Consider the following 12,681-nt stretch of genomic DNA (forward strand, 5'->3'; position numbering starts at 1 on the left):
GTGTAAAACAAATTGGTGTAATTTATAAAACCTGTTGATAGCATTCCAAAAAAATCATGACATTAAGAAGTGTGCGTGCGTTCCAAAATAATGTATGCGACATTTTAGAAAAATGATATACAATGTAAAACAAATGTTGATGTAATTAAAAAATGTTTTGTACTATTAAAAAATTATGTTACACTTTAAAAATATTTTTCTGAAGTTTTTAAAAAGTATTTATACAATATAAAACATGTTCATGTATTTAAAACTATGTTTGTGAAAAATTTAAAAAGTGTTTGTAGAATGTAAAAAATGTTCAAATAGCTTATAAAGTGTTTTGTATCATTCAAAAAAAGGTTTCGATGTGTGTTTGAAAAATGTTTATCATGTATTCAAAAAAATGCTAAATACATGTATTTAAAAAAATCATGCATTTAAATTTTTTAAACCTGTATAAAAATATTTTACATGTATAACAAAAAATTACAATCTGTACGAAAAACAGACATCAAAACATATATTGGAAAAAATGTTAATTATTTATTTAGGAAATGTTAAACGTGTATAGAACATGTTTCTAATGTATACGAAAAATGTGAAATTTGTATGAAAAATTTAGACATGTGTTAAGAAATGAAAAAAACAAAGAAAATGGGTGAAACAGACAAAAAATAAAGAAAAACGAAGGAAAATAGTAAAAGAGGGAAATAAAATGAAAGCATTAGAAATAGAAATCTAAAGAGAACTGATGCAAACAGTGATTGATAAAAAAACCATTGGAAAAAAACTCGCGTCTGCCGCTACAGTACTAGACCGACCCGGTATCAGCGCGCTAGAGGCGAGCCGGAGCTCTGCCTCGCAGTAGGCGATAAACAGCTCTTGTCATGCATAGCGGGCCGCACACAGCCCGCTCCAACACCCAACGGACGAAGCGGCGCGTCCCTCGCCGCGACCTGCGAGAGGAGAGGAGAAATGCTGGACAAGACAGCAGCAAGAGACCGGGCGCCGATCGCCGGCTGATTCCCGCAGATGAAGGTTGTGTCTCCTGCGACCGCGAGGAATTAAGCTGGGAATGTGTTTCCTTATTGCCAACGACGACGACGACATGCCCTCCGTAGTCCGTACGCTCCTCAAGGCTCGGCTGCCTTCCAACGAATGCCAGCAGCAAAGACTCGGCGGCAGATCAGAGCCACACTGCTCGCGAGGAGTTAGGCGACGAACTAGCCCTAGCCTAGTTCAGTTCCCTTCCCGTCGTTAATTAACTGTGTGTAACCAAGACCCGGTAAACAGTTGCTCTGCATTCTCCGTTGCCCCAGCACCCAGCTTCAGCAGCATGCAGCAGAGGCCCTGAATCAGTCATCGTCGTTCTGCGCCAGTCCAAGCCGCAGCAAGCGACCATTAGTGGAACTTGCAAACCCAAGAGAAGCACAGGCCAAGGCACAAGGCAGGCGCGGCGTGGCCACCAGTCCACCACTGCCTCAATATCAACGTCGCGGCAACGCGCCAAGGGCGTCACCTGCGAAACCAAGGCGCCACCAGCGGGAACACCGCCTCCAAAGCTTCTGGACGCAGGACAAAACACCTCGCGTTTGGCGGCCTGGGATGCGTCCACCGGCGCATCGCGTACTCAGAAACTTTCTTGTTTGCGGCATCATATAAGCAATCAGGCGGGGCGAAGGGGGAAGCCGCAAGCCCACCGCAGCAAAGATGCAGCAGCCGCAGCAGCACAGGACGGCCATGCGGAGGGACGGCGAGAGGGACCACCGGAGGGCGGCGGCCGAGAGGCCAGCCGCCCACCGGACGGAGAGGGCGGCGGCGGACGAGACGGCCCATCGGAGGGCGGCCGAGGCGCCCCCCCGCCGGACGGAGAGGGCGGCCGAGGTGCTGCCCGCCGCCCACAGGACCGAGAGGGCGGGCGAGACGGCGGCCACCGCCCGGAGAGCGGCGGAGATGCCCGCCCGCCGGACGGAGAGGAAGAAGAGCCTGGAGAGCCTCCTGGACGCCGCGGACGTGCGGGGGAAGCGCGGCGGCCCCGTGCCGGCCGTCGGCGAGAAGATCACCACCTTCCCCGGCCAGGGCCTCGAGTTCAAGAACCTGTCCTACAGCGTCATTAAGAAGCAGAAGAAGGACGGGGTCAAGATCAAGAAGGAGGTGTACCTGCTCAACGACATTTCCGGGCAGGCCCTCCGCGGCCAGGTCACCGCCATCCTCGGCCCCAGCGGCGCCGGCAAGTCCACTTTCCTCGACGCCATTGCCGGACGGATCGCCAAGGGGAGCCTCGAAGGGTCTGTCAGCATCGACGGACGACCTGTAAGATTTTTAACACTCGACTCGATGGTTACGTTGCATTTTCATTACAAGAAGAAACAAAAACAAGAACAAACGGTGCAGTTTCTTATGCTGTAAACTGAAACTTGTTCAGGTCACCACGAGCTACATGAAGCAGATTTCCTCTTACGTGATGCAAGACGATCAGCTGTTTCCCATGCTTACGGTGCTGGAGACGCTCACATTTGCAGCTGAGGTCAGGCTCCCGCCATCCCTCTCAAGGGCTGAGAAGCTCAAGAGGGTGTGGGAACTCATTGAGCAGCTTGGTCTGCAGGTAACCCCTTGATTCTCCCTACTCAAGCATTCCTAAATGAGTCAACCAATAATAATAGTTCAATTTATGCACTGCTTTGCCACATTCTGAACCTTAATTGATCACATAAGCATCACTGGTGAGAATACTAGTTCAGAACTGTAAAAACCTCATGTTTCCCGATTTACTAATTCGGTATTTTCCATTACGGTAGATTGTGATCCAATGCCCTCTCACTTGACGCAACTATGCGACGCAACTAAACTAATAGTAGCGACGAATCACAACCGAACTTCAGAAGCTTTAGCTTCCAAAGCAAAAGCTGAAGCAAGATAGCAAAATAATAATCGAATAATATCTGGTCCACCGGAACTACATGAAAAATAGCGCCTGAGAAGATTGCTCAGATTTTTGACAAGCATACCCTTGCCAAATGACAGACAACAGCTCACACATACATTGGGGACGAAGGGGTGCGAGGGGTCTCTGGCGGGGAACGCCGCAGAGTGTCGATAGGCACAGACATCATCCATAAGCCATCTCTGCTGTTTCTCGACGAACCAACCTCCGGCCTCGACTCCACTAGTGCACACAGTGTGGTGGAGAAAGTGAAGGATATCGCAAGAGGAGGAAGCATTGTGCTCATGACTATCCATCAACCATCTTTCAGGATACAGATGCTTCTTGACAGAATTGTCATCCTTGCAAGGTAGTATTCCATTTTATTCAATCTGGTGTTCTCAGGCCTGTTAATAACTTTCTATTGTGGCTATTTTAGTGGTTAATTACATTCCGGTTGTATTGCACTATGCTATATACTCTTCTAACTAGTTCCAATAACTTATCCAGAGGGCGACTGATCTATCTAGGCAACCCAACCACACTTCCCACATACCTTGCTGGATTCGGCCGGCCAGTACCTGAGGGTGAGAACAGCATGGAATATCTACTGGATGTCATCAAGGAGTACGATGAATCAACACTGGGACTTGAGCCTCTGGTTGCATACCAGAGGGATGGCAGCAAACCCACTGAAGCTGCGAAGACTCCGGTGCCGAGAACACCAAGGACACCATACCAGAAGTCAGTCCAGTTCAGGCAAATGCAACTCAAAAGCAACCAGTTTTCACTTGCAAGCGCAACGCCTCATGCAAACCCCTTCTCAAACTTTGAGTCCTACAATATTGATGACGAGGAGGGTGATTTCGACAATTCTCTTGAGAGAAAAATACAGACACCCATGCACACTGCAAACTCGGGCTACCATCCAAGATTAGCTTCACAGTTCTACAAAGATTTCTCAGTCTGGGTTTACAATGGTGTCGCAGGGACACCGCAGCGCAGGCCTACTTGGACTCCAGCTCGAACACCAGCAAGGACCCCAATGTCAAGCTACCAGCGAAGCCGTGTGAATACGCCGCACAGGTCAATTCCTCCATCTCCCCAAGAACCAGTGTTCAAGCCAGAAGAGCCAGACTATGAGGAGCAGGGGCTTGATATTGAGCCACTAGATGCACCAGAGGACGGGCCAAAGTTCGCCAATCCTTGGCTCAGGGAGGTGGCTGTACTTTCATGGCGTACCGCACTGAATGTCGTGCGCACACCGGAGTTGTTCCTCTCTCGTGAGATTGTGCTCACGGTCATGGCACTCATCCTCTCGACGCTGTTCCATCGCCTCAGCGGTTCTGATTTCCTGACCATCAACCGCATCCTCAACTTCTACATCTTTGCAGTCTGCCTCGTCTTCTTCTCCTCGAATGATGCAGTCCCGACATTCATCCAGGAGCGCTTCATCTTCATCCGCGAGAGGTCACACAATGCATACCGTGCTTCGACATACGTGATCTCCTCCCTCATTGTCTACCTTCCCTTCTTCGCCATCCAGGGCTTCACCTTTGCGGTGATCACGAAGTTCATGCTCCATCTGAATAGCAGCTTGCTCTACTTCTGGATCGTCCTCTTTGCATCGCTCATCACAACAAATGCCTATGTGATGCTGGTGAGTGCGCTTGTTCCGAGCTACATCACTGGCTATGCCGTCGTGATTGCAACGACAGCGCTCTTCTTCCTCACCTGCGGATTCTTTCTGAAGCGGAACAAGATCCCTATTTACTGGAGATGGCTTCACTACATCTCCGCAATCAAGTACCCGTTTGAGGCCTTGCTCGTCAACGAGTTCAAAGGCAGCCATTGCTACACTGGCACATTCAATCAGCTGTCCCCAGGACCTCTGGGAGAAATCAAGGAAAGTGGCCTTCATGATCAACTGAACCCAAACATCACAACATGCCCCTTGATAGGCCAGGATGTGCTCACCTCCATGGATATCACAATGGACAGCATCTGGGTTGATGTTGCAATCCTCCTTGCCTGGGGTGTGCTCTATCGGCTCTTCTTCTATGTGGTCCTGAGATTCTACTCCAAGAATGAGAGGAAGTAAATAGCTTTCCAGCAAAGGCATACCAAATATGTATCCCATATCTCTTTGTGTGCATTTGTTGTCTTTCTCATTCTCTTTTGACAGAATGCATTTGTTATCTCCTTTCAGCACATTGCTACCAGCTTTAATCTATGTAATGGAAAGTTTGCCTTCAAAAGCATCAAGTGAAATCCAACATCATTCTTTCTTATTTTGACTAATTCAGGTAGATGTGCCCCAGAGGCTGCACCGTGCAGTATTTCATTGTAGGTCACCATGCAGTCATTCAGGACGTCATACTGTGCTCTTACATATAGAACCATAGAATATGTAATTGCACACATTTTACCATGAATAACTTACAAAACAAAGGTGCGGAATATTGTTATCAAATGTTGTATTTATTTCTCCGTTATGTTTACAAAAGCTACTGCATCAATTATCAATGGACACGGACAAGCAAACTATGATGGCATCAACAGCAAATCAGATTCACACAAGTAGTCTACAATATGAGAAATACTTTTCAGAGATCAAATGAGGAATGTTGAAGTAATTAGGTTTTGAATTAAAAACACATAACAACATAAGTAGAACAAGGTACAGACTCACACTAGTAACAAGAAATATATTTCATTTTAGACACAAAAGCTAAAAGAATCTGCAAGAGCAACTTTAGTTTTGTAGGTAAACTTTCAACATGTAGATTCCTAGAGTAACTTTCCATGGAACATCAAAATACATACTCTCTCGGGTGTATGTGCATGCACCACGACCACTACTAAAGCACATAAATTAATACTATATGAAAATACAGAGACAACCAGAATTTCCACACATGTAGGTCAATTTTTATTCATAACCGCTCATTTATTGAGAGTTGAGTCCATATGAGTACAACATAGGAGTAACATGATAGCTCACTGTTTACGAGAGCCATGCTCCGCAATTTTTCTCTCAAGGCCGGTCTTGTCAGCCCCGACAACCTTATCAATCTCTTTGCCGTTTATCACACAGGAGAATGTTGGAACACTCGAGACATTCCAGCGACGGGCAATATTGCTTCGTTGATCAATGTCCAGCTTAAGGAATATGACATTCCGGTGCTGTTCAGATAAGCTTTTGTAAACAGGGCCCATAAAACGACATGGTCCACACCATGTTGCAGTAAAATACAGAATCACAAGCTTTGACAGTTTTGACGCGGCTGTAAATATTTCTTCCAGTTGATTAGATGAGTGGATAGTGATCACATCACCTGATAAAACATCACAAAATAATGTGCGAGTCAGACACATTAAATCCAGCTTCAGTAGCAGTATTAATCACTTCACTTTGCAGAGAAAATGTTATAAGAACACAGAACATTATGGTTTTCAAAAGCAAGCAAAAAATATGGGTAATGTTATTCAGCGGATGTTCGCCGGGGATGCATAGCAAAACAAACGTTTTTCACGGCAATTTCTGTGTTGGGAGCATGGCAGTTCTTTCAAGCGAACACGGCAATTTCGCAGCAAAATCCTCTGTTTGCCAGAAGTTGCCATGTGTTTGTGAACAAATTGCCATGTGCTTCCCAAGAATTTGCCACAGAAAACATTCACAATTGCCATGCCCCACAGCGAACGTTTGCTGTCCATTGGGGTCCAAAAATATTGTGTATACTTCCGACGTTTGCATATAATTCTGTATGGAGATAATCTAACAAATAATTATATGCGAAACTTACCAGGCTTTAGAACAGCAGAAGCAGCAGAAACCTGTGTAACACAATGTATATGAAAACATTAGCTTACAGAAGTTGCTTGAGGTATCAAGACAGTCACAACAAAACCAAACATGGTTTGAGTATTTATAAAGACCTTCCTACTAATTCAACGAGTTTCAGTCTTAATGATAGCACTTGGAAACACAAAGGATTTGTAGAGAACTTCCTACTTTTATCAACCATTTGGAAAGATGATTACCTCCTCAGCATGCCTACGCTGTCTTTCCAAGTCAGCTTTTTTCATGTCCCTCTCTTTACGCAGGCGTTCATACCTTTTCTTGTGCTCCTCAATTTTGTGTACATTGGGTTCAACCTGTACATGGAATGCATGTTTGAGACATCTCCTTACTTCAAGCAGCCAGGACCAGTGTCCTCCCTACTCTCCATTTTTCCATGGTAGGCTATGTTAACAAGAGTGCGGCGATTTGGAGCTCAGGCAACGAACTGAAACGCAAGGCTTTTGCGTTTTCTTCAGATAAAAAAAGGCTCTGCTGATCCCGGAAATTTAGAAAAGGTAAAGTTTGCTATCTTCAACAAATTTTAACACCTCAAAATTTATTTTCGAATTTCTCGAGAATCCAGGATCACTAAGCCCGGGGTCCAAAAGGCATTTTGGATGTTAGTGGTTACTATATTACCTTCTTAAGCTCTGAGCTGATCTCTTCATCAAAATCCAATTTTGCTGCCAAGTGAAGGTCATGAGCAGCATCTTCCCACTTCCCAAGCATAGCTTTCGCCATCCCTCGTGATTTATATCCTTTAGCAGAATCTGGATTTATCTGAGCAAGTACACATTACACAGGAACTTTGATTGTGAGCATATCTATGGACAGCAATGGGATTTATTATCCATGAGGCATCCAAACCTGCAATGCTGCCTCCGCATCAAGAATTGCTGCATTTGGTTTCTTCATCTTCACAAAAACACCAGCTGCATAAAGTGCATCAAAGATAAGAGCGCCATATAAAGTTAAGATCAAATTGAAGGATTACATATAGTAACTCTTGATACCCCTGGCTGCATAGAGGATAGCTGAAGTGGGGTTCAGCAAGATGGCCTCCGTCAGGTGCTCGACTGCTTCGTCCAGTTTACCTAATACACAAATCCACATTTATTCAAATATTCAAATAGGAGGAGCACTTTCAGTACAAAGTTTCACCGAACTACAAAAGCTCGCCTCCACTCTCCTATATTGCAGGTATTAAAAGACTAATTGGCTCACATCCCTATGAATAATTAAACCTTACCTTCTGAAAGCGCATCAACGCCCTTCTTTTTGTAGAGCTGTGCCTTGTCGCGCATTTCTTCAGAGACTTCAACCGATGGATCTCCCATCTGTAACAGATAAGGGCAAAGCAACAACATCAATTTTCCACACCATCAGCACAGAACATATGATTGATGGCTCTATCAAAATCAAACTACTTTTCACCCAAATCCTGACCTTCTGCAGAGGATCATTGTCCGGCTCAACAACTTCCCCTTCCAATTCGATGTCCGACTCCATGATTTCATCCTCAAAGCTGTTCTCTCCCGCCTTTGCCATGCCTTCTGCAAAAGCCAGAATTCACTAAAATTCAACTAATCTGTAGAAAAATGTTTGAATAACTCGCACAAAACCAACTAATAGGACTAACTGCATCCAACATTAAGAACCAATAAAGATAATATTGCACATCAATGACGCCCAAATCATCAATGTCAGCGGTACACAATGAAGATACCAAGAAAGATTACCGGAACCCTCACTGCAAGGCTGCGAACAGGACTAAGAAGCATGTCAGGCACAACAGAACCAATAAAATTCATCGGAAAAGAAGGAACAAGAGGGAGAGTGGGACAGGGGGACTAAAGGCTTTGTCGAAGTCCAAAACAAAATGGTTTCTTCGATGTTTCCTCTCACTTTGGTGGCAACAGGATAAGTGAAGAATCCGGAGACTAGGTTTGGAGCGGCAACGAGCAATAAGAAACTGCAGCTGAACCACCACCGCATCGTCCAGACCATCTTCCACCTCTTACCAGTTGATTGCAGGAGCTTTTCCCCTGAAAGAAAGGTGATGGTTCGAATCCTGGGTGATAGGGATCTATGGATTGGTGATGGTGATGAACTCAGGATTAAGAGGGAGATCCCATGGAGATGTAGATTAAATGTATCTTTTGTGCTCATTAATTTTTATCTGCCAGATCAGCCATGGGTACTTATGTAGGGAAGTCTTAATTAGAGAATTACCATTTATTATGGTATATATAAATAGCTAGTTTCATTTCCATATTATATTTTGTGAAATACTTCCATCATAAATCATGTTGAAATCGATTCTCGCCATAAACGTGTAGATGATGTGCAAAATTAGCATGATCGCCCAAATACCATAGGCTGCAATATTTTCCACGCATGAGGGGGATGCCATGGACAACGTGGCAGATTGTTATGCTCTATGATCATCCATCTGCATAATTATCTGATTTGTGAGCTCATGTTATGAATTGTATTACTAGTGACTCTTTGCTGTCCCCAGCGAATGCAACAGTTTATCAAGAATCATCCTAGAGTTCAATTTGAGCTGCGAGCATTTTCCCATAGGTTTGCGTATTTGTACATGATTAATGCTTTGAGCACCGATGACAGAATTACCAACCGCAGACTTTGTAGCTTCAGTGTAAGTGATACTTCCTCCGTTCCTACATATAAGGCTTTTTAGAGATTCTAATATGGACTACATACGGAGCAAAATGAGTGAATCTACACTCTAAAGTACGTCTATATACATCCGTATGTAGTTTATATTGAAATCTCTTAAAAAGACTTGTATTTAGGAACGGAGGGAGTAGTTTATAGTTGCGTTTATATGAACTGCGATTGCTTCTCCAGCAAGAGGAGTTTGCAACTGAATTGGGCGCAGAAACTTGGCAGGGTTTTAGGAAGGCCAGCGCGCAACTCAGTCAACCATGGGAGAATCAATCAATCAATCAACTAAACTAAAAGGGCCGTGCCGAATCCACAACCAGGAGAACCTAGTACCCAGATTTTTGCAATCTACTAGTAGATGCTACAGCCACAGGCGGAATGAACTACTTCATCGGCCCGCGATAAAAGCTAGAGAATTTTACCAGCGCGCGTTCGCAACAAAATTCAGATACGACGCACATGTTATGAAGCTGAATCAGCAACGGGAGTACCCAAATCTGAGCATGGCGCAATCCACGGAGTAGGTCGGAGCACTCCGTGGACGGGGAAATTCTAGGGTACGCAGCAGCGCAGATCGAGGAGGAGGCAAGGCGCTCACCTTGTCTTGACGCGGACCCGGTGCCGCTGCACGGAGCAGGTCCTCTCTTGTCGAGAGGGCCGGTGTTGCTCGTTGGAGCCCTGACGGCCGCCGTGCCCTAGCTTGGCCTTGGTAGAACGGCCGAGGTAGACTCGCCCTAGCCGCACGAAGCGCCGCCGGCCGTTCTTAGTCGGAGCTGTTGGGTCTGTCTCGCGGTCACGGCCGTTCGGTGCAACAACCGTGCAAGTGCTTTACTCGCCAGCACCAGTTGTGGGCCTTTTTTTTTTTTAGGTAAATTTGTGGGCCTTTGGTAGCCGCAAGTGTGCAAGTCGTCCCGTTTAGACCGAACCCATGCATCCATTGTAGGCCCAAACATATGAAGCCCGTGTCTCTTTTTTTCTTGTCGAATATTGATGGTGGGATTTCTTTCTTTTCCAAGGCCAAGAACAATATATATGCACATCACAAGGCATGCAGTCACATAGGGCGTGTTTGGTTGCCCGCATGCAGCCCGACCAGGCCCGCGCGGGATGTGCGCGGTCTGTTTGGTTGCCTGGGCTGCATGCTTTTTGTGGCCCGCACGGACCTTAAAGCAGGCCGCAACCTGGCCCGGCGGAAACTTCGGCAGTTTCTCGCGAGCCTGGCTCGGCGCGGCCACGCGTGCGAGGGAGTTGCGCCTCGGGCAGCACGGGAGACAGAGGGGACGTCTCATAACTCCCTCCCCCCCCCCACTCTCCTGTCACCACACAGTCGCACTGTTCCCACCGCTCCCTCTCTCCCTCACCGCCCCTCCCTCTCCTCTCCTCCGATGGCTCCGCCTTGTTGGAAATATGCCCTCGAGGCAACAATAAAATGGTTATTATTATATTTCCTTGTTCATGATAATTGTCTATTGTTCATGCTATAATTGTATTAACCGGAAACCGTAATACATGTGTGAATACATGATCACAACATGTCCCTAGTGAGCCTCTAATTGACTAGCTCGTTGATCAATAGATGGTTATGGTTTCCTGACCATGTACATTGGATGTCGTTGATAACGGGATCACATCATTAGGAGAATGATGTGATGGACAAGACCCAATTCTAAGCATAGCATAAGAGCATCTCCACTAGTCCCCCCAAGAGGCCCTTTTCTCTCACTTTTTCACCGCCGGCGGTGAAAAAAATCTCCACTCACGCCCCCAGGATCACTTTTTCCGACGGTTTCGTGCAATTTTAGCGCCGGCAGTCCCACCCGAAACCCAGCCCCCCGGGAGGCATCTGGGAGCGCCGGCGACTTATTTATGCTTGCAAAGGCCCACATGCAGCCTCTCTCCTCTCACTTTTCACTAACACGCACGAGCTCTCTCTCTCTCCTCGGCTTTTCTTCGGCGAGCGGGCGCGTCCGGGCGAGGAGGACGGCGGCCGCGGGCGTGGCCTGCGAGGAGGAGAGGAAGGGGTTCCAGCCCCATCTGATGGGCCTGGGCGGCCAGCAGTCCTCCTCGCCCCCGGCAGTGGCCAACGGTCCTCCTCGCCCCCATCCAAATCCCCCGCCGCCCCCCTCGTGGAGGAGGAGGAGGCTGGCGGCCATGGAGGAGGAGAGGAAGGGGTTCCAGCCTGCGAGGAGGAGAGGGCCTGGGCGGCGGGGGCAGGTTGAGGGGCGCGGCGGGGGCGATGGGCCTGCAGAAGCAGAATTCGTGGTCGCCCGACATCGAGTTGGACGAGGCGTGGGAGCGGCGGCGGCGCGGGATACTGGGCAGGAGCCGCCGCTCGCCGCTGCAGCACGCGCAGAGCGTCACCGACGACCAGCTCGACAAGCTACGCGGCTCCTTCGATCTGGGCTTCCGCTTCAACCCGCCCTCGCAGCGCTGCGCCGCCTGCGACGCCGGTAGGAGCCGCCTCGTCGAGACGCTCCCGGCGCTCGACCTTCTCTACGCCATCGCCGCCAACACCAACGCCGGCGCAGCCAGCCAGTGCTCCTGCAGCACCTCCTCGGAGGCCTCCGAGCTGTCGCCGATCGGGAGCCCCCTCTCCATACTCTCCCCTTCCGTGCAGATGACCCGCCGGAGACGGTGAAGATGAGCCTGAAGCAGTGGGCGCAGGTGGTGGCGCTGTCCATGCATAGGGGGCGCAACGAGTGGAAAAATTCCTGCCCCCAGGCCAAAGTTCTCGCCGGCAGCCCCCCAGGAGGTGAGAAAAATGCCTCCTGGGGGGCTCAACGGCTGGAGATGCTCTAAGATTGTGTAGTTCGTTTGCTAGAGCTTTTCTAATGTCAAGTATCATTTCCTTAGACCATGAGATTGTGCAACTCCTAGATGCCGTAGGAATGCTTTGGGTGTATCAAACGTCACAATGTAATTGGGTGACTATAAAGGTGCACTACAGGTATCTCCGAAAGTGTCTGTTGGGTTGGTACGAATCGAGACTGGGATTTGTCACTCTGTATGACGGAGAGCTATATCTGGGCCCACTCGGTAATGCATCATCATAATGAGCTCAATGTGACTAAGGAGTTAGCCACGGGATCATGTGTTATGGAACGAGTAAATAGACTTGCCGGTAACGAGATTGAACAAAGTATGGGGATACCGACGATCGAATCTCGGGCAAGTAACATACCGATGGACAAAGGGAATTGTATACGGGATTGATTGAATCCCCGACATCGTGGTTCATCCG

The 12,681-nt window shown here is 47.6% G+C and overlaps 2 protein-coding genes and 1 pseudogene across 3 annotated transcripts; 2 read left to right on the forward strand and 1 right to left on the reverse strand.

Annotated features, from left to right (window-relative positions):
- Positions 1 to 755: 755 nt before the first annotated feature.
- Positions 756 to 5,170, forward strand: LOC123121473 (ABC transporter G family member STR). The gene is made up of 4 exons (XM_044541466.1): positions 756 to 2,295; positions 2,408 to 2,587; positions 3,007 to 3,275; positions 3,416 to 5,170. Exons 1-4 carry the CDS (start codon positions 1,693 to 1,695, stop codon positions 5,004 to 5,006), a joined length of 2,643 nt encoding a protein of 880 aa, XP_044397401.1. The 5' UTR covers positions 756 to 1,692; the 3' UTR covers positions 5,007 to 5,170.
- Positions 5,171 to 5,814: 644 nt separating this feature from the next.
- Positions 5,815 to 10,297, reverse strand: LOC123121474 (TPR repeat-containing thioredoxin TDX). 2 transcript variants are annotated; one of them, XM_044541468.1, is made up of 9 exons: positions 10,039 to 10,297; positions 8,196 to 8,302; positions 7,999 to 8,086; positions 7,763 to 7,843; positions 7,617 to 7,681; positions 7,389 to 7,529; positions 6,950 to 7,063; positions 6,712 to 6,742; positions 5,815 to 6,243 (listed from the first exon to the last, which is right to left on the reverse strand). In XM_044541468.1, the coding sequence occupies exons 2-9, from the start codon at positions 8,295 to 8,297 to the stop codon at positions 5,906 to 5,908; spliced, it is 960 nt and encodes a 319-aa protein (XP_044397403.1). In that variant the 5' UTR covers positions 8,298 to 8,302; positions 10,039 to 10,297; the 3' UTR covers positions 5,815 to 5,905. The 2 variants fall into 2 exon arrangements, with proteins under 2 accessions (XP_044397403.1, XP_044397404.1); XM_044541469.1 differs by having other exon boundaries at positions 8,196 to 8,299; positions 10,039 to 10,266.
- Positions 10,298 to 11,676: 1,379 nt separating this feature from the next.
- Positions 11,677 to 12,681, forward strand: part of LOC123120552 (uncharacterized) — an 85,704-nt pseudogene continuing 84,699 nt past the window's right edge.

The sequence above is a fragment of the Triticum aestivum genome, chromosome 5D, assembly GCF_018294505.1.
Source record: "Triticum aestivum cultivar Chinese Spring chromosome 5D, IWGSC CS RefSeq v2.1, whole genome shotgun sequence".
Taxonomy (NCBI): domain Eukaryota; kingdom Viridiplantae; phylum Streptophyta; class Magnoliopsida; order Poales; family Poaceae; genus Triticum; species Triticum aestivum.